This window comes from Pectinophora gossypiella, chromosome 20, assembly GCF_024362695.1.
Source record: "Pectinophora gossypiella chromosome 20, ilPecGoss1.1, whole genome shotgun sequence".
Taxonomy (NCBI): domain Eukaryota; kingdom Metazoa; phylum Arthropoda; class Insecta; order Lepidoptera; family Gelechiidae; genus Pectinophora; species Pectinophora gossypiella.
The window spans coordinates 12,180,107-12,202,386 of NC_065423.1; the positions used below are offsets into that span (position 1 = coordinate 12,180,107).

Consider the following 22,280-nt stretch of genomic DNA (forward strand, 5'->3'; position numbering starts at 1 on the left):
ATTGTTTATAGATTGTTTTAGGATTACGCGGTTATTATCATAATTAAAACACATGATAACGGGTTCTTACCGCGTTTAAATCATAGTCTCATAGTCTCACTCCCATAAGCCTATTATGACTTAACAGAGTTTCTCAATAGCATAAAATTAGGATGACGACAATATAGCGATGTAATTTGTATATTGTTATGATTTTATTGTGATGTAATATTGAAATATTGTAAAGTAATCTATATAATGTGTACTCATCGAAATATTTGTTGACGTGTAATATTTATTATGAATAAAGAATTGAATTGAATTGAATAAGGAGTCTAATATCCCTGATTTAAACGCGGCAAGAACCCGTTATTATGTGTTTTAATTAAAATAATTGATGCTTGATATTTGGTTCAGATTATGTATCAAATTATGTTGCTACCTATATTGCTTAACCTTTATTTTGATCGGAATAATAATGGGTTTATGATGTATTGTGCCTAGGTGTAATAAAAAGGGTATTCATTTATATCCAAAAATAAAGATAAAAGATTCATTGTATATGTTTCTTAATAATACGACCGTGCCAACAAACCGGATTGACAACTTCAGTGATTGGCGAACAAATTTGCCAACGTCATTTTGTAGTACTCAAGTGATGGAAACGTGACGTATCCTGTGCTTATTACTATTGTTTTCTTTTTTTTTACACCTTTTAAAAAAAATAGTAGTTATTTTAAGTACCTATATATTCTGTTTGACGTGTAGTGTGTACAAAATAACAGGTAATATCTTCATTATCAATCTCTCTTTAGTTCCTTATTAGTAGGCATTTTGTGTGTACTATTTATATAGGAATATTATATATTTTTGTATGTATAAAAGAGATAAAATATATTAGGACACTTTATTAAAACCATGAAATATATTTTTTCTACTCCTCTACTTTAATCTGGCATTTAAATAACCAAAAAGTCTAATATAAGTACATACATAATTAAACTCTTTGAAAAAGTTTACGCTCTATGGCCTATAAAAGCATTGTTTACAAAGTGTAACTGTACTATAATGTCGCCAAAAAAGCATTGTTGTTGTTTTTTTTTTTTTTTTTGACCTGGAAACTGGCACCTTTACTTTGTTTGGTGCCATAGATATACTATAAAAAAAAAGTATACATTTGCCGCCATTTTCCCGCGCGTTGGAAAATAAATTGGAAATTTTTTGTTTCGTTTAAAATTACGTCGTCGTAGAAAAAGTATTGTATGCAACGTTGTATAACTAGGTCAAAAAATGCTCGTGGCGTCTCTTATTGCGATGTTCGCCAAGGCTCACATCGCAACTCACGCCACTCGCATTTTTTGACCCTTCTTATACAACTGTTGCATAAAATACTATAAACATTTATTTGATAATAACTAAAAATTAAATCGATTGAAATACCTTTTTTCACTTAATTCATACATTAAATAACATAAAACCAATAAATTAGCAAATAATAATTATTAAATAATTTTACACGAAAAAATGATAATAAACAAAAATAAAATAAAATAATAATTTAAAACAAAAATAAATAAAATAATAGTTTAAAACAAAAATAACTAAAACCAAACCCAAAAACTGATTCAGAGTGTGAATTTCTCGACCACACAGGAGCTCCGTTCAGCGCGACGGACGACTCACTTCTGAACCATAGTGAGCGGAGCGCAAGGTATTTAAAGGCGGAACGCCGCATGGTGGGGAGCGCACACGTGTTGTTGTTTGCAGGTGGTACGCGTGGTGATTTACCGTAGCGTGCTTATCTCAACTGCGCCGATACGGCCATTCTGATGAGTGGCGCGTCCCTGCGCCTACTCCGCTTTATCTGCATAAAAGTAAAAATTGCACATTAAAAATAAAATATTACTCGCCATTATTAGTCAAGCGACTCAAGTCTATCTCGTAATCTCGTTTGAATTGCCTCATAGCCTCAGCGCTAATTTTGGCAAGGCTTCAGGACTCAGCTCCATTTTAGCCTTCTCGTAAATTACTCAAGAAAACATTATAATTAGGTACTCGTCAAAAGAAAATCAACATTGCTCGTTAACACAACATACACGATATTGAACAGACGATTCGTTATTAAACTGTCGTCATAATATAGTGTGATTACTGTCATCGCCTGCATTACTGTAATTGATCGCCGATATGGCTATCTCGCTCTGGACACCAAACTTGAAAATCCAAGTACTCTTTACACGTCGGTCGTTACTATCACCTAAACGAGCGATAGTAACTCATGCCACTCTACTGAGCGACGATATCTCACAACCAGGCGTCAGTACCACCTAAATCGAGCGGTAGCAACTCATGCCACTTACACCAAGTGACGATATCTCAACACAGTCGTTGCTGCCACCTAAATCGAGCGACAGCAACTCATGCCACTTACACCAAGTGACGATATCTCAACACAGTTAGCACACAAACTTTACATTTCAGTTGGTAGAATAGTGGTCAATGGGTTACACAATTTCTTCTATATCACTAATTTCTAATTCGTTTAGTTTGGCTAATTCTACCGGAGTTCAACATGACTCAGATTCAGGTTCGAAAGTTTGCAGCATATCAGTTTTCATTTCTTCCCGGGTTGTGGTTCTCAATAAATAATCGTCAGCCCATAGTTTTGCCCTTCCTTGTAGGACACCAGCTGCTTTCAGGCGAACGTCATGGTTTTTTTTAGACTGATGGTTTCGCGATTTTCACTGGATATCTGCGTGAGCATATCGGTCATAGTGTCCCTGAAAGTATTAATTCACAAACAAAAGTGGACAATCCTGATGATGAAGGTTCTCCCAAAGGGTTTCCCGTATTGCGGTCACTCATGGCGTGGTTGTTGCGTAGTCACTTCTGATAAAAGAGATAAAATATATTAGGACACTTTATTAAAACCATGAAATATATTTAAACATTTATTTGATAATAACTAAAAATTAAATCGATTGAAATACCTTTTTTCACTTAATTCATACATTAAATAACATAAAACCAATAAATTAGCAAATAATAATTATTAAATAATTTTACACGAAAAAATGATAATAAACAAAAATAAAATAAAATAATAATTTAAAACAAAAATAAATAAAATAATAGTTTAAAACAAAAATAACTAAAACCAAACCCAAAAACTGATTCAGAGTGTGAATTTCTCGACCACACAGGAGCTCCGTTCAGCGCGACGGACGACTCACTTCTGAACCATAGTGAGCGGAGCGCAAGGTATTTAAAGGCGGAACGCCGCATGGTGGGGAGCGCACACGTGTTGTTGTTTGCAGGTGGTACGCGTGGTGATTTACCGTAGCGTGCTTATCTCAACTGCGCCGATATGTATGTATTTATAAATGTATGTTATGTATTTATTTATTATTGTGCATGTAAGTAGTACTTATACTTTGTACCCGCAATCTTTCAAATATTTATTTTACATTTTTCCTTGCCTTATGGTTGTCTGGAAGAAATCGCTTTAAGCGATAAGGCCGCCATTTGCCATGTACCTAGTTTAGAGTCTTGTTAATATGTCCTTTTACTTTGGTGCAATAAAGTATATTTGTATTTTACTTAGTAAAAATAAATAATAAATACTAACAACTTAGATATCAAAAACAATTGACGACATTATTTATAAGTTACATAAGTATTTTAAAATGGAAATCTGTAATTTGAAAAAAGAATAAGTTGTGTTTACTTAAAATCTTAAAAATACTTGCGGAAAAACGAGTACTAAAAAGTGTGAAACAAGAAAATAATATTATAAAATAAATAATATTTATTCTCAATAAATTTATTTTATTCTTATTCTTAGTTGGACAAAGGCCCTTTTTATTGGTTTTTGGGGAATAGAGCCTGGAAAGTCCCTCATTAATTCAATACCTATATAGGTTTTATAGTAATGTTCAGATGATGGCCGAAGTCGTATGCCAATCTGTCCTAAAGGTCCACATACTATTTTACTAGTCTCTATACTCGCGCGCCGGTTCAGAGGAATATAACAAATTAACAACAACACATACATGCACAAAGATCATACTTTTCAAGGACATCTTCTATTCTAAGAACACAAATGATAAGTAAGTAATAATAGGGGTTAAAAAGGCCACATTGAGGCAATTCATCTAAGAAAGCTATATTGCTTTTTGACATTTGTATGCATTGCGCACTTACTTTCATATGCACAAATGTCAAATTGCAATATTGTTTTTAGATGAATTGCTTGAATGTGGCCTTTTTAACCCCTAAGCTATTACTGACAATTTATCTATGAAATAAATGTTAATAATACAATAAAACTGATATTTAAGATAAAAAAAAATATAAAAAGTTTTGAATTTATCAGTGATATTTTGAATATTATATATTTATAATTGTTGATAATATTTGCGTTCCAGCAATGACACGTTTATATATAAGAAAAATAAACAATTATTATTTTATTTTAATCAAATTTAAATTAAATTATTTTTGAATTCCTTTTTATTTTTGATTAGACTATTTTTTTACAGTAAGCAGCTATTTGTTTATGTTGTTTTATTTAATAAAATCATTAGCTGTATGCATTAATTACCTGACCTAACCTAAACATGTTCTCAACATTTCCAGTCTCTAACAGTTACCATAAATCATGGAAAATATACCAGAAGACAGGATTTTGAAATTTCATCGAAACACTCTGGAAGATGTGAGAAAAACATACGGCTATGAAAGTTCCGCTGATATGAAGAATGCTGTCGATATCTTGGATGAATGGATGAAGACGCAGAACCATTTCGTGAAGAAAGATTTCAGTGAGTTTTATATTTTGCTGACTGTGCTCCTCAAAAAAAAAATAGATGGCGCTATACAGGGTGTTAGTGACATCGTTGCGAATACTGAGGGGGATGATTCAGACCATGATTTTGAGTTGATATCAAGTGGGTTTCTATCTATCTACTCAGCCTGTGTTCACCCACTGCTGGGTATAGGCCTCCTCTCTATCACGTCATCCTTTCCGGTTCTGTGCAAGTCTCATCCATTGCTTTCCGGCATACCTCACAATGTCATCCGACCACCGGCGGGTGGTCTGCCTCGATAACACATACCATCCCTTGGCCACCATTCAGTAACAGCCTTAGTCAATCTGTTGTCTTTCCGTCTTGCCAAGTGTCCTGACCATCTCCACATAAGCCTGTCGGAAAATGTATTAATAATTTAGCGTCTATTGCATGATTTTTCAATCTAAAGTTATGCGATAGAAAATTCCGCTTGATACCAACTCCGAATCATGGCCTGAATCATCCCTAAAAGTTTTCGTTACGATGTCACTAACACGCTGTATTATTTCAAACATTGCAGGTAGAGAGTATTTGGAAAGAACAATAATTACAACAAAAGGATCTGTAGAGAGAGCCAAATCGAGATTGGACAAGGTTTGCACACTCAGGACGTTAATGCCACACTTCTTCGGAGAGTACGACGTGAAGGAATACTTCAAAGAATATTACTACAAATATTTGTAAGTAGTTTCACTTGAAATTACAATGGCGTTCTAAGGTCTTCTTCTTCTATCGTGTGCGTTGAGAGGTGGATTACCAACCTCATCAACCCTGGTGGCAGGGTTACTATTGAGCCGCGAAAGGCCCCTAACATGACTCATGTAACGACTACGTACTTACATTAGTTAGTAGTAACCGAGACCAACGGCTTAACGTGCCTTCCTAAACACGCATCATCTTACTTTCGGACAATCAGGTGATCAGCCTGTAATGTCCTTACCAAACTAGGGATCACAAAGTGATTTTTGTGATATTTCCCCATCGGGATTCGAACTCAGGACCTCCGGATCGTGAGCAGAACGCTCAACCACTGGACCACGGAGGCCATTAGTTATTAGGTTAAAGGGTGACATAATATGGCTCACGTTACAACTACTTACATACTTGCTTAAGTAAATTGTAGGCGAGACCGGCTGCATGACGTGTCTTCCGAAGTACGGATCACCTTACTGTCAGTCAGTCTGGTAATAAACAAAAACTATCTGTCAGGGTTTAAGTTACTTATTGTTTCTATGCTTATTGAAATGTGGCGTCTCTGGGCAAACGGTCCCGTGACCAACCGATTTCGCGCGAAATTTGAAATTTATGAAGAAATGTATGTTCTTTTTTGCGAGAAAATAAAATGTTTTAAGAGGTATAAAGCATGCGTTAGTAATTTTTAAATAAGTATCCGAATGCTGACAATTAGCCGACTATGACGACTTTAGTTCATTTCGTCACTGCTAACAAACGATGCGTTTTTCTTAGGCTTCGGCTGGTACTGATCTTTTTCTCTTTGATTGTACCTAGGTGCTCACTTAGACGGGATCCCCTAAAGATGTAAAAAAGTGTTGCACTTTGTAAGAAAATTAAGTTTTAATAGTAACGAAGTTGCGGGTAACAGCTTAAATTTTTGTATTTCAGTACGCATGCTGCTATGCCACAGATGACTGAAGATAATTACAGGGTTTTCGTACTCAAAAACGTGGGGAGCAAATACGAATCGCGAAATTTCTTGGACTACTACAGATTGTTTATAATTGTAAGCATCTAAGTTTTTCAGTACTTACCTTTGTCACTCAAAATGATGGGCAGTTGGTAAAAATTATCAGCATACAAATAAGATCCTGAATAATCAATTATTTTAGCTATAGATATACTTACAATAATGTCGCGAGCCCGCCAGTGGGTTACGGCTACAAAAAGGGTGCGCAACTAGCCGGGTCTGCAAGACAACCGGCGCGAATTATATCGACCGCTTCGACCAATAAACGACGATGAAGACGGACGTCAAACGGCTATTAGTCGCTGGAGGTCCGGGTTCGATTCCCGATGGGGACATTGTCAAAATCACTTTGTGAGACTGTCCTTTGTTTGGTAAGGACTTTTCAGGCTTGAATCACATGATCGTCCGAAAAAGTAAGTAAAAACATCTCCACCAACCCGCAGTGGAGCAGCGTGGTGGAGTATGCTCTATACCCCCTCCGGTTGATCGGTCGAAGGTCTCGATATAATTCGAGCCGCGCTCGCCGCGGTTGCCGTGCAGAGCCTACAGGTGTGGTGCCCTTAATAAAATTGCATAGGTACATTTTGTTGGTAACGCAACCATGGTGTCTTCAACAAAATGCCCTTGTCGGTTCTCCTAAACACAATCCTCTCAAACTACGTCGCCCTGAGGTGTAAGAAGGTTCGCGACTACTTGGGAATCTCAGACCTGAGGGTTTAAAAATACCGCATCAAAGCAATTCATCTAAAGAGCAATTTAGCATTTTGACATTTGCGCATAAAACGTGAGTGCGAAATATCAACATCGTCATCATCGTCTTCCTAGCATTATCCCGTTTTCCACAGAGTTCGCGTACCTAACTTTCAGATTTGACAGGTCCGGTTTTTTACAAGGGCGGAATGCAAACTTTCAAATAACAATAAGGCTGTATGGTCCTCAGATCATTGCCTGCCTTAAACAACAATAACTCGCAATATTGCATTTTAGATGAATTGCTTCGACGTGGCCCTTTTAACACCACTGGGGGGTTAAAATGGCCACATCGAAGCAATTCATGAGAAAGCAATATTGCAATATGACATTTGCGCATATTATAAAAGTAAGTGCGCAATGCAAACAAATATCAAATAGCAATATTGCTTTCTTTGATGTGGCCTATTTAACCTCCCTGTTCTCTTAAAGCATTGCTTGAAAACTTTGCGGTTTCCAGTCGCTTATGGGGTCGGTATCTGAAGTGTTTGCTGTCGCAAGTTGCTTGGCCACCTCTTTCTAGAGTAACCAGGTCGTTGGGACAGTAGTATAAATAATTTACATCTTTCTTTAGCATAGATATAATGAATGACGGTTTCAGTTCGCCGAATATTTGAGGGCCCACGATTATGCAAATGGGTACATCTTCGTCATGGACTACACTGAACTGAGTCTGATGGATTTTCTCCCGAAAATGAACCCTGTGGATTTGCGACAAGCTTTGACAGTGTTAATGGTTTGTAAATTATTCCATCTATAATACTAACAGATGTCTGAAGGTCGTTTCTAATACGACGATCCTTAGACTTAAGTTCATTATATTGGCTGGCAGGCGCGTTATTGTAAAAGGAAATTAGTTTTTGAATGTCATCAATCGATTGTTTGGACTAGAAGAGTTGTGTATTCTCTTTGGAAGTGCTTAACGCTGCTAAACATAAGATTCGTTTTTACTTGACTTATGCTACATTCCACCATAATTGTGTTAGTAATGGCCATGATTGCAGGAATCATGGCCATTACTAACAGTACTAACAGTTCAGACACCTCCTAATGTTATATTAAGTTACTTATACCTATCATTTTCTTATCCGCCGAAATGACCTAAAAACCCCCTGTACAGTCATGACCAATATAATGTACCCACTTTAGGACTCTGTCGCACTAACACATTTAGTGAGACTTCAGTTCAATTTGTCAAAAAAGTTAATGTGACATGGTACCAAAGTGTATACATATTAATGCTCGTGACCGTACTGCTTGACGGCTTAAGTAGACTAAAGTGGTCCCCACCGGAGGGGGGGGAGGTGAGGTAGATCAAGCTCCCTGCAAACTAGTATCAATGCAGAGCGAATAATGTCCCTTCAATACGTAGTTTTATTAGTTATTCTATGCTTAAAGTCTAATCACACACAAAAACGTCGTGAGGAAACCCACGTTCCCGAGAAATGCATTTTCAGGGGTATGTGACCTAACCTGTACTGGAATGGTTCTCCCTTCGCGGGTTGGAAGGTCAGACAGGCAGTCGCTTCTGTAAAAACCGGACCTGTCAAATCTTCAGGTTAGGTAAGCGGACCCTGTGAAAAACGGGATAATGCTGGGGAAATGATGATGCTTAAAGTTGAATATCATTATTAACAATTTCAGGAAGGCTACGGTGTGAGAATAAAAGGCATTCACCTAATAACACAGTCTAAATTCATCGACGGTGTAGTGGCGGTCTTCAAACAAGTGCTCAGTACTAAAGTTGGAGAACGGATACAAGTTCATAAAGACATGGATTCCTTGCATAAATTCGTTCCTAAGGAGATCTTGCCTAGAGAATATGGAGGCGAAGATAAGTCATTAAGGGAACTTCATGGTAAAATTTAAATACACACACCCATAAACACATGCACTAAAGGCCCTATCTCACTAGCAACTACGGTCGTGACAGCAACAAAAAGTATGCAGTTGTATAAACGCAAGCTCACATTTTACCCGACTTTTTAGCCGTGGTCATCTGCCAATCTATCCTAAGAGTTTCCTTACCACGGCATACGACCACGGTTATCTACTCAACACCACTGCTTTGGGCTGGTTTTGCCTTCACGGGTCGGAAGGTAATGTCTCCGGCCAAGTAGTTAATGCCATCTGCGGCAAATCTACAACAAGTCACGTCAAAAAAAAAAAAGGTCGGAAGGTAATACTCAGGTTAGGTAAGCGGACCTTGTGAGAAACGGGATAATTTATTTATTTATTTCTTGAGGAAAGCTAACAGCACGGAATCTTAAATAAATACGTACAAACATAAGCTACAATGAGGCCAATTATAAGCTTCCACATATAAACCTTAATTAAATCAAAAGAGTGTTAGGTCTACTTACAAAATTAAATAATGAAATTAAATACTAATTTAAATTAAATATTAATGCTAAGGAGATAATAAAAAAAAATAAAAAAAAGTTGGTTGTGTAACCAACAAGACACCAGATGTCAATTGCATATGTTTTGTTGGAGTCATTGTGCATAATGGATTGTAGACGGCGATACGACTCATCACCATTCACGTTGGTCTAACAGAAAGCTCAGTAAGGCGTGGGTTCTTAGTTCATATTGCGTTCTTCTTCTATCGTGTGGGTTCTGAGTAGTGAGGTGGATGATCAACGTCATCAACCCTGGTGTCAGGGTTACTATTGAGCCGCGAAAGGCCCCTGACGTGACTCATGTAACGACTACGTACTTACATCAGTAAGTAGTAACCGGGACCAACGGCTTAACGTGCCTTCCGATTCCGAAGCACGGATCATGTTACTTCTGGACATTCGAGTGATCATCATGCATTGTCCTAACCAATTAGGGATCACAAAGTGATTTGTCCCCACCGGGATTCGAACCTCCGGATCGTGAGCAGAACGTGCAACCACTGGACCACGGAAGCCGTTGCGTTGCTCTCAATGTATATCTAACTTCCCCAATTAAGATATAGTCGTGTACTTACGGCCAATTAGTTAATGCCATCTGCGGCAAATCTACAATATCACGTAAAAAAAAAAGAATGAATGAATGAATGAGTGAATGGATGGATGAATGAATGAATGAAATATTTATTAACACATTTTTTTGAAGGACTTATGAATTGTATGGTTCTCCTTTTTACAGATGCATGGGTTGAAGTGTTAAGTTCAGAAAGTCACACAATGTACCAGAAAATGATGAATGCTGCCAAAACTGACGAGTCACTCAGACAGACAGACAAGTTCAATGATCAGTATATGGGGATGCCTGGCACCTTCAGGACACTCAGTGTCGACTGATAGTTATATAGACGAAGCATGTGGTGGTTGCCTAGTCTTTTTGTTTTTTTTTTATTATAAATTAATGGAACAGTAATTTTGTTTATATAAAAAAAGTAAAAAACACACTTATACATACTCCTTTTTTACTTTTTTGTAATGTATAATTTTGTAATGTTTTGTGTATTTTGTGTGTTTTGTTTTGTATTTTGTGTGTATTTTACAGGACAAATAAAAAAATAAATAAACAGCCTACATATACAGGGTTTCGTGACATCGTAACGACAACTTTAAATGATGATTCAGATCATTTGTACATTTTATAATTGATAAATACATAATTTATTTACATAACATACATAAACAGCCTATATACGTCCCACTGCTGGGCACAGGCCTCCCCTCAGTCAACCGGAGGGGGTATGGAGCATACTCCACCACGCTGCTCCAATGCGGGTTGGTGGAGGTGTTTTTACGGCTAATAGCTGGGACCAACGGCTTAACGTGCCCTCCGAAGCACGGAATCATCTTACTTTTTCGGACAATCAGGTGATTCAAGCCTGAAAAGTCCTTACCAAACAAAGGACAGTCTCACAAAGTGATTTCGATAATTTATTTATTCATTCTAATTTTATTGGGAACCTTTACACATAAATGAATAGAATGGAATGGAATATGTTGATTTATCAAAAAAAATGAACATGGATATTATTACTGGCGGACCCCGCACAAGGAAAACCCTGTATCGCGGAGATCCTGAACATTTGTTGTTAGCAAACACTTTTAATACACCGAACTAGCCTTTCTGAGTAGTAAAATTATAACATAATATTATCGTACAATTTAGAATATTATTTATTTATTTATTTGTTTGTACACAATAAAACAGACACAAGAAACATACAAAGAAAACAGAAATAAATATAATAATATAATAAAAATAATATAATAAAATATTATCGTATAATTTAAGAGTATATTTTTTTTGTATGAATAATTATATCCTTGTAATGCTTATATTTTATATAAATATGTGTAATGCGTATCTTATGTATCAGAAAATAATGTTCTGTTTCGGGTACTATCTTCCTTACGACGTTTATTGTTTTCATTATTCTTTATATATTTTTGTTAAATTACCGTATTATTTTTGTATTATGCGGTCTACTGTCCATTTTCTTATTAATATTAAATTACTACTCTAGGGAAACCTATAATTGGCCTATGTATAAGCATTATTACCACTGTTAAAATTTAATTGTAAGCCGTTGGTTTTCTCAATAAACAATAAAATAACAAAAAATAATACATACATACATACATACATAAACTCACGCCCGTAATCCCTAATGGGGTGGGCAGAGCCACAAGTAATCAAAGACAACTTGCAGCCACTGTTGATACGAAGTCCAAAGATGGATATGATGAACCTTATGGTGAAACAAAAAATAATAGAAAACAATAAAAAAGTAACATAATATATTACAACAAATTGAGAACTTTTAGGGAAACATAATTATTGCGAAGGGAATAAACAGTACCTACTTCCTAGCATTATCCCATTTTGACGCTGTCCGCTTACGTACGTCACCTGAAGACAGGTCCGGTTTTACCCTGACACAAGTTCGAAAGATATGAGCAAATAACTTTCCAATTCAGACGATTTCCTAACACCTCCATGGTCCAGTGATTACTTGGTGGGTTCGAATCCCAGCGGCGATATAATCACAAAAATCTCTCTGTGATTATGAAATCACCATGAGGATAGGACATTGGACATTGCAGGCTGATCACCCGATTGTCCGAAAGTAAGATGATCCATATCTCCGAGGGTACGTGAGCAGTAATAGTAGCAGTAGTAGTAGTAATTTATTCCATCTCTGTATACCGTGTTTAAAGCAAATAAAGATTCTATTCTATTCTATTCAGTAGGTTCCGGCTACTATTAATAATGTAGTCGTTACATGAGGCATGTCAGGGGCCTTTGGCGGCTCAATTATTCATGATAGCAAGGTTGATGAGAAAATAATCTTATCTTGTCTAGCCTATTCGATCTCACTGCTAGGCAAAGGCCTCCGCTTGATTTTTTCACTCCTCTCGACTCTGCATATTCTGAGAAGAATTCAACTGAGGTGTTTAGAGGAGCTCGGTGGCGCAGCGGTAAACGCGCTCGGTCTGCGATTGTTGAAGTTAAGCAACTTTCGCAAAGGCCGGTCATAGGATGGGTGACCACAAAAAAAAGTTCATCTCGAGCTCCTCCGTGCTTCGGAAGGCACGTTAAGCCGTTGGTCCCGGCTGCATTAGCAGTCGTTAATAACCATCAATCCGCACTGGGCCTGCGTGGTGGTTTAAGGCCCGATCTCCCTATCCATCCATAGGGAAGGCCAGTGCCCCAGCAGTGGGGACGTTAATGGGCTGGTGATGAATGATGAATGAATGTTTAAAAAAGTAAGTAAGCGGTGGTTTTCCATTCGAATACCTTTATGAAAAAGTTCAGCATGGCGCTTATAAAAAGAATAATTACATGTCATGATTGTGAGCGACAATCGATTGATTAGGCAGGTATGTAATTATTGTTTGTAATTGTCCTTTATATCGTGTTTAAGTGCAAAAAACTCTTTTGTATTATATTGTAAGAATTGGATTTGCATTATTTTCACATTAACACCACGAGACCTATTCTATTGTCCACAGATCCGCTATCGAGGAAATATGCGAAAGTTGTGTTTACATACAGAAGCCTATTAAAGCTTTGTATCCACTAGGCAACAACTAACGCGAAACACATATAGTCCGTTCAAAAATGATCTTCATAAAAAGTAAACAAACCTGTTACTACAAAGAATGTTCGAATTTCACCTAAACTACGCAAAGTATTCTTCTAATAACATCCGTAGCACTCAATAGGTGTATGATTTCTTAGCTCAATGTGAAATTAACGTAAAATAATTATTAAAAACACATTTTTTCATGTAAAAACAAAAATCAAACAAAACCTCACACAAAAAAGTTGACATCATAAATTCTTGTTAATCTGTGGCTAGCTGTCAATTTGACGATTAGTGATGAGACATTTCATTCAGGTCAGGAAAACGAGTCAGTTCCGTGAATAACTTAAGTGAGTGTACTGTACTTAATAAGCCGAAATGCGCAGGATAAATGACTTTCAAAGTGACTTAGTGTAACCACAAAGAAACATACAATATTATTTTAATATTATCATACAAAATATTCAAACAACCCAAGAGAGTCAGTTCATTTTGATAAAATAACTTGAGCTAAAATCAATTCAGCACTTCACTAGTATACAGTTTGACACAGATAAAAAATATCGGCAGCCATATTTGTTTACCTTTTATGAAGATCATTCTTGAACGGACTATAGCGCTCAACATGCACGGCAACGTTGCACAACAGCGCGCAACGTTGCCAGCTGAGGCGTAACATGTCGCGCGGTTTGTTGTTTGTTTAGACAGCATCGTTAGTTGGGCACCAATTATTATTGTTGTCGAGTGGAAACACGACGCGCAACAGTAGTTCCTCTGGCGATATGTTGACGACGGCGTACGTGTATTAGATGCGTAGACAGACAACGTTAAACAAAAGTTCCGCGCTAACTTTCAACATGTTGGACAACAAGTTGTGCAATATGTCGCGCGCTAAAACGTGACAAGTGGAAACATGGCTTAACGTCCAAAAGCCGAGATTTCGAGACACAATAGGTAAACAATGGGGTTTAGATTTTAAAAGAACATTCGGTCTTGGGACCTTAATACTGTCATTAATACGATTATAACATCCGCATTCTAAGATGTTCACATGACTATTCCTCCACTCGACTCAGCTTCAGCTGAGCATTTTAGTATTATAACTTGACATTTACGTCCTTGACTTGAGGATTTGACTCACTGGAGTCGATCATACTACCAACATAATAATACGAAAATAATGACTTCATGCCTTACCAGAGGAAAAGGTTGAGGCGAAGTCTAAGAATTCTAAATTTTGAACTGAGTTCGTGGAAAGCCTTGAGCTCACCTCAACTGAGGTCGGAATCGACGAACGTTGGAGTCAGAACATCTGAGAATACGGTTGTATGTGTCTATTTCTTCTTCTATCGAGTTCGTTTACATAAAAACCTTCAGTACGACTTCAACAACGCTATTTTCAAAGAACAATATTTATAAGTACCATTCTCATACTTCACTACGTAAGTATATCCACTATTCAGTTCACTAACTTGGAAAATGTTTTAGAGAAGCACCTTTCGTTGCCATAAATCTACTAAAGTTTCACTCCAAACTTTGTCTGGATGTTACCTAAAAATATAGTCGAACAGACAGTGAAGGCATTACAGACGAACTGCATTTGACCTGCAGACTGGGTGCAAAATTTTAGCTTAGATACAGTTTGTATGCCCTTGGGATAACTGAACAACTTAAATGATGAGAATTCAAATGTAAGAGGAAGATACACTGTCACTAAGACACTACAGTCGTTTATTTATGAATATTTTTTGTTTTTGGTGTGACTCTACTTGCTGGTTGCATAACCAATTTGTCACCGGCAACCAGATCCGCAATAATTACCTGCTAGTGGCACTACCGGTTATATATCCTGGTGAGATAGGACAAAACCCTAAAACCATCATTGCTTTAGGGAGAGTGAATCAGAATCAGAATCATTTATTCAACGTAATTATCATGGATGACAAATCTCATAAAGTGATTTCGACATTCCCATCGGAAATTGAACCCAAACTCTCAGATCGTGAGCCTGACGCTCTAACCACCGCGCAGACTGTTTTGTAAATAAAGCTTACAATGTTACAATTGAACATAACAATGCACTATTTTAAAAAAAATATTTATTACAATAATAATACTTAAGTACTTAGAATTTACGCTCTAATGACACGGTAAATAAATAAATAAATAAATAAATCAATCATTGATCAATAGGTATGTTGAATTAAATTGTCACTCGATGAGAAGTAGTCTGTATCAAGAATAGGATACCTAACAATGAGATTATTAGCATAAAAATGTTAATAGTTGTTACACAAGCCACATCCATGCCAGAGCCAGGTGCCTTTTGCGGCTCAATAGTAAGCCTGACACCAGGGTTGATGAAATCGGTTATTGACTTCAAAATCCACGCGATAGTAGAACGATAAATATTCATAATGACCTAGTTCTTAACCTCTCATCTGCCGGAACGCGGATCTCGACCAGACACAATGTAAAATCTATTGTGTCTGGTATCTCGGCAGATGAGAGGTTAAAGAAAAATGTAAACTGTTGCATACATACATACATGACCTCAAGCGTATTTCCCACCGGGGTAAGCAGAGACTATGGAATTCCATTTGCTTCGATCCTGACATACTTCTCTTGCTTCCTCCACATTCATCAATGGTTAACATCGTTACTGAAAATGTCATAATTGTAGACTGATGCATGTGCCTTGGTGCGATCACATTTACCTATGAATAAAATCCTTTCAATTTCTTAATATATTTTTTTAGTTTTTATTTTAACACTGTTATTTCTAAATACCATTAAAAGAATTGCCATCATTATTAACAAGAGCTCTTGTCAATAGATCAGTTTCCATCTATCTATATCCAAGCCCAATTATTTGACTATTTTACATTCGCCATCTCTTAAATTACTTCTATATTAGCTCTTCTTAGTCTACCCCTTCCTTTTTTCCCTTTGCCTTCCTTGATGTGTTTAGCAAAATATGCATACAATAAAATCATGCCCGTAATCCCTAACGGGGTGGGCAGCTCCACAAGTAATCTGAAGACAACTTCAGCCACTGTTGATACGAAGTATTATAATTAGGATGGGTCATTCACCTTTTTCCTTTACCTCTGTAGACTCTTATTACGTAGCCAATTAGAAAATTGTTTTAATCAACTTTTAGTGTCCTGAACGTACCAGGCATTCCCATATACTTCTCATTAAACTTATCTGTCTGTCTCTTCGACTCATCTGTGCAAGCTTTTATCGTCTCTCTATGGTGTTCTCTCTGCTTTTCCGAGCTTAAAATCTCCTTCCATTGCGCTGTAAAAAATGTCAAGTTAGAAACAACAGAAGGCTCAGATTCAGATAAATTATAGACGGAAGTGACCTTTGGGCTGGCTTTGAACTACATTTGTTCAGCCATTTTTGGGAGAAAAAGATGTATACACCTACATCACACATCTACGTCTGTATAAACGCATTCAAATGTCAAAACAGGAACCGATCATTCATGTATTTTGGCAGAGAGGAAAGCTTGCACTTCGCAACTCCTGTTTATATATTTTCTGAGAGTAAAGGTAACGTAGCATACCACGAAAGAGATGGCGTGACTAACTTGACGAGGTAACACGATGACCAGATTGGAGAGACACACATAACCGAGAAAAGTCATCATCATGAGCAGCTTACGCTCGTCCGCTGCTGAACATAGGCCTGTCCTGCACGCCACTGAGCTCTGTCTTCGGATTTCCTCTTCCAGGCGCTACCAGCCATCTTACAGATGTCGTGAATTTATTTAGTCCAAGGGCGTCCTACACTACGTTTTCCAAGACGCGGTCTCTATTTGAAAATCTGTCTTCTCCAACGGTTGTCGGTTCTTCGACATATGTGACCAGCCCATTGCCACTTCAGCCAGCCTCTTGGCTATGTCAGTAACTTTGGTTCTCTGCCGAATCACCTCATTTTTTGCGATTAGGTAAAAAGAAGGCAAGAGGGGAACCAATGCTCTATTTTTCCTCAAAAAGTAGCATGGAGAAAGCTACGCCAATAAGAGCGTGGCTCTTAAATTAGAGACCCCCCCACACTAGCGTCTTTCAAGTATCGTTGCCGTATCAGTTACGCCGCGGCGACGTCGCGTAGACGCTGGCATGACGACGACGCTCGAAAGACGCTAGTGTGGGGGGTCTCTAATGATGATGATAAGCTAAAAATACTTACCATAAATATCATCTAAGCTTCTCTCCTCTGTACCATCGCCATATTCTTTGGGCAAAATCTCCTTGTCCGCAAACTCATATACAGAATCATAAGACTTGTGAATCCTGATCCTTCCAGATATTTTTTCTGGCATAATTTGTCTCATAATAGCCATGAAAGCGTCAAGAAACTTGTTTGGTGTTACTATATGTATACCACTCAGACGGACTCCATAACCTTCCTGTAAATAGAAAACACACGCAAGATTCTAAAATATCTACCAAGAGAAAAATAACCTCTTTTTTGAAGTCGGTTAAAAATGGTTAATACTTAAAGACGACGCGATGTTCTGGTTAGCCTTAGATGGTATTAACTACTTGGCCGGACAAATTGAGAGCGCAATTGAGAGGGCACTCACATGGAATGATGATTTAGTCGTCGACCACGCTGTCGGGGTCGGGGCATTTATGACACGATTCATCATTATCATTTTAAGCCTTTGTATGAAAATGATCTTCAACTTAGTTTATTGTGCTTCCTTGGGGTTATTTCATTAGTTACTCATAAAAAATCTCCTTAGAAAAAGTTTAGCACGATTTACTCCGAAGTAGCGTGCGCGTAAGAAATGATCGCAAGAGAAGTGTGTCTGATTGAAGCAAATGGAATTTCATAGTCTCTGGTTACCTCAATGGGAAATTGGGGTGAGTTTATTTATGATGTATTTATATACTTCTATATAATAAATCAGGACATAAAAAGAACAATTACCACGAGCAAAGTGAAGAAATTGCGCGCGTCCACCAAATTGATCTTGGAAATCATTTCAGTGAAGTTGCACTCTCTATGATCAGTGGCAAAGATGTAGCTCGCTGCGTAGTCATATTCTTTCATGTACTCCACAAGCTGATGAAGAAACAACCCACACGATTAAAGAAGAATAATCTCATACTTTTTTATCACTGTCACTGTCATATTGACATAATCATTTGCAACTTGCTAAGGCTCCTGGAAAAAAAAACGCAGCTGTGATGAACCCCCAAATTGACGCGCATCAATTTTCACATTTGCACACAACAGGAAAATCAGCCGCAGATTATTCTACATGTACTGTATTATTATTTTTCATTATTATGTGCTTAAATCCTTCGTACCAATTATGATGCAGATTAACCTTGAAAAAAATGTTGTTATGATAAAAATATATGTTTTCCTCAACACTTTTATGGAAAGATTTCACAAAAACTGTTCTGAACATGTCTGTCCCATGCAGCCTGAGCGGTGGCCGCAGGTAGTCACGCATTGGGTGCCTTATGACGGGTACAGGCGTCGTGGTAGATCTCAAAAGAAATGGCGTGACAACATAGACGCTTGTTCGAGACACTGGCCGGAGTACGCACAGGACCACGAAAAATGGAAAGAGGAAGGGGAATTCTTTGCCCAGCCGTGGATTTTGTATGTTCGATTAGTTCTGGAACTTCTGGATTCGGAAAATAAAGTAAAACAGGTAGAACAGATGAACAGAAAAAAATATCATAAGATAAGTAATATTGATGGGATTTGACTGGTCACATTACCCGGCTGACCGGATGCATAGAATAGGTGCCAAATGTCAAGGGGCGTCGTGGCCAACCGAAAAAAGATGGTATTACGAGTTGGATGCTCACTTGACATCTTGGAAATAGAAAGAAGAGTGGAGACAAGGCAGAGATGCTTTTGACCTGCAGTAGGATAGTGAAGGTCATTGATGTATAGCAATGTTATTGTAGAAAGTGCTTTATGTGGTATGTCCACCGGGATTTGACCCTGATTCTTATCGTCCAAAGGTATATGGTGCAAAGGTAAAGGTACAAGGTAAAGATAGGCAGGTAGGTAGGTGTGGTCACTAGAGTTGGAAGGATACTAAGGAAAAGAATATTCAAATACAAACCAGCAAACAAAATCTAAATCCGTTGAGTATCGCTTCTGTTGTCATTTTCTTGCTTCTTACTCGAACAAAAATTACACGTTCATTGTTTTTGGTGAGTTTCGGAAGCGGTGCGTAGATGCTGAAAAGTTTAATACCTATATCGTTCATACAACTACTGAGAATACTTTAGTTGACTAATACATACATACAAAAACTCACGCCCGTGGACCTTAATAGGGTGGGCAAATCCACAAGTAGTCTATACCAAGGTTAATTAAGAATTCGCACAATTAGGTGATCAGTAATTCGTAGATAGATATGATATTTATGTCACCACCAGGATTTGAAACCAGGACCTCCAGATCGTGAAACCATCGCTTAATCACTTGAACACGGAGGCCATGCTTCAGAATGTATATTAAGCCGTTGGTCCCGGTTACTACTTAGTTAGTTACCAGGGTTTATGAGGTTGGCCATCCATCTCAACAACCCATACGATAGAAGAAGATGAAGAAATAGATAAGAGTCGCGTTCTTGTCGATGTAGCATTCTGCATTCGGCATTCTTGTCTATCAAAGACCAATTCTTTGACCTCCTTAAAATTTATTCCATGTAAACTCTCCTTCTTTTCCTTTCTATTCTTCTAGCTTCCCTTCTTTGAGAAGAAGATCCACGAAACATTGTATCAATCTTAGACTTCGTATCAAAATGAGACATTGTATTATTCCATTCGGGTTTCTGGCGTGAATTTATGTGTGTATGTAAAAAAAACTTACATCTCTCCTGCTTCAACATCTTTGAAGTCCGTTTTCACGTCAAAATCACCGAAAAAATGTGGTACCAAATTTCTCAACGTGCACAGCCTGTCCAATCTTCCTTTGGCCCTCTCTACGGATCCCTTCGCTGCTATGATCATCCTTTCCAGGTAACCTCTACCTAATAAAAAAAATAAGAGGTGCATTTTTGAAAAATCCGCAATAACATTTAGAGTCACAAAAAATACGCCTATAATAGAATCCTTGGTACTAAAAACTTTTTGCGAGAAATCCAGTTCAATTGCAGGTTAAGTCAAATCCAAAAATAATTCTCCACCCGAGATTCCAAACTTATAACCTTACGATTTAAGTGACTCACTGTTGTTTAATTTTTCATTTTAAACGATGCAACAATACTCTCCTAGTTTATTAATAATATATACAAAAACAGCCTAAATACATCCCACTGCTGGGCACAGGCCTCCCCTTAATCAATCGGAGGGGGTATGGGGCATACTCTACCATGAGTCATTGCGCACGCAGAACGGAATCATCTTACTTTTTCGGGCAATCAGTTGGTTTAAGTCTGCAATGTCAAATACCAAACAAAGGACAGAAAGGACAGTCTTATAAAGTGATCGCAAACCTAGCGATAACGCTACCATTAGATCACAGAGGTTGTTATTTATCATATCATTATTATCTGGGGGCACGAGCTAAGATGGGGCAAGCGAAGCGCAAGGGCAGGGCTCTACCTACCTTTTCTAGATAATAATACTCACTAAAGTCTTTCTTCATAAAGTGATTCTGTTGTTGAACCCACGCTTCGAAGATATCAACAGCATTGCTCATTTCACCAGGTTTGTCAAGGTTGTACATCCTCCTGACCACATCGAGAGTGTCAGGGTTGAATTCCAAAATTGCATCTTCTGGTAACGACTCCATTTTGTCTCAATGTTTTTCTTTAGCTATCACGACCGCTGTAGCAGTTGAAGAGAAGGGACTTCGACTGATTTAAAATGTCATTTATATCTTTTCAATTACGTCAATAATTTTCAATATAGTCGTAGATATTATTTAACATAATTACAAAAAAAATAGCACAATATACGGCTGTATTGCTAAGTAGCAACTTTTTTAAGTCAACCTTATTAGTTATCTCAACTATTTTAATCTCTATTTGTTCTATTTATTGTGCCATGTACGCCCACCGGACACGAGCAACAAAGTGATATCAACTTGCCTATTTTTTTATACTTATACGTTACATCCAACAGTGATGTAAGTTGTAACTTGTGACATGTAGCCGATGCCCGAAGGCTTTTTTAATAAGTACGTGCACATAAATAAAAACACGTCTATTTCCCGTTGGGATACACAGAGAAAGCGGAATAGGGTAGTTTTCAACTAGTCCAATTTACTAGTTACTTTTTACTAAACGTCAAAACACGAAATTACTATGGAATTTGTATGACAAAAAAACACTGTGACGTCATAGAAATCGTGATAAAATGTCGGACTTATTATTACTTTTTTTTTAAATTGATATACTTATAAGTTAAATAGAAAAAAGAAAATGTTTTTCGTTAGTTTTAGATCTGTCTTTACTTAGTAATTCAGAATTTTATAACTTATCTTATCCTAGTACACGATCTAATTCTACTTACTACGCTTCTGCACGTTTTGGAGTACTTTTTTTTTCATTACTAGCCTCATAGGATTTACTCGTATCCGTTTTATCTGTAGTCTAAATTACTTCAGATCTAAAAGGGTTTTATTTATTTTTTTATTTTAATGGGATAATAAACAATTATAATCTTTGTATCAGAATTGGGTCTCAGGCTCAGGGAGAAATCAGGTGACTCCCGCTCCGACTCGTGGCTGGTCCAAAAGCTGGCCACTGCCATTCAGCGCGGTAATGCGGCTAGTGTTGTGGGTACCTTTGCTCCGGGAACAGTGGGCGGGTTATTTAATGACTAGTTTTTGTGTTTGTATTTGTGACGTATTGTGAATGACAACTCGACGCGGCTCTCCTCAATATGCCGGAATCGTGCCCTAAGCTTCTTCGGACATATTATGCGGTCTCCGAAGCACAGTCTGGAGAAGCAGATCATCG

General features: G+C 37.5%; 2 protein-coding genes across 3 annotated transcripts; one reads left to right on the top strand and one right to left on the bottom strand.

Moving 5' to 3' along the window:
* The first annotated feature begins 327 nt into the window (after positions 1-327).
* Positions 328-10,905, top strand: LOC126376285 (alpha-tocopherol transfer protein-like). Of its 2 annotated transcripts, XM_050023601.1 has the most exons (7): positions 329-764; positions 4,618-4,802; positions 5,350-5,509; positions 6,453-6,570; positions 7,886-8,020; positions 8,929-9,142; positions 10,423-10,905. In XM_050023601.1, the coding sequence occupies exons 2-7, from the start codon at positions 4,640-4,642 to the stop codon at positions 10,575-10,577; spliced, it is 945 nt and encodes a 314-aa protein (XP_049879558.1). In that variant the 5' UTR covers positions 329-764; positions 4,618-4,639; the 3' UTR covers positions 10,578-10,905. The 2 variants fall into 2 exon arrangements, with proteins under 2 accessions (XP_049879559.1, XP_049879558.1); XM_050023602.1 differs by lacking the exon at positions 6,453-6,570 and having other exon boundaries at positions 328-764; positions 5,350-5,423.
* Positions 10,906-16,062: 5,157 nt separating this feature from the next.
* On the bottom strand, positions 16,063-21,256 carry LOC126376281 (uncharacterized). The gene is made up of 6 exons (XM_050023593.1): positions 20,947-21,256; positions 20,186-20,345; positions 19,431-19,548; positions 18,272-18,406; positions 17,525-17,744; positions 16,063-16,627 (listed from the first exon to the last, which is right to left on the bottom strand). Exons 1-6 carry the CDS (start codon positions 21,107-21,109, stop codon positions 16,473-16,475), a joined length of 951 nt encoding a protein of 316 aa, XP_049879550.1. The 5' UTR covers positions 21,110-21,256; the 3' UTR covers positions 16,063-16,472.
* Positions 21,257-22,280: the final 1,024 nt, after the last annotated feature.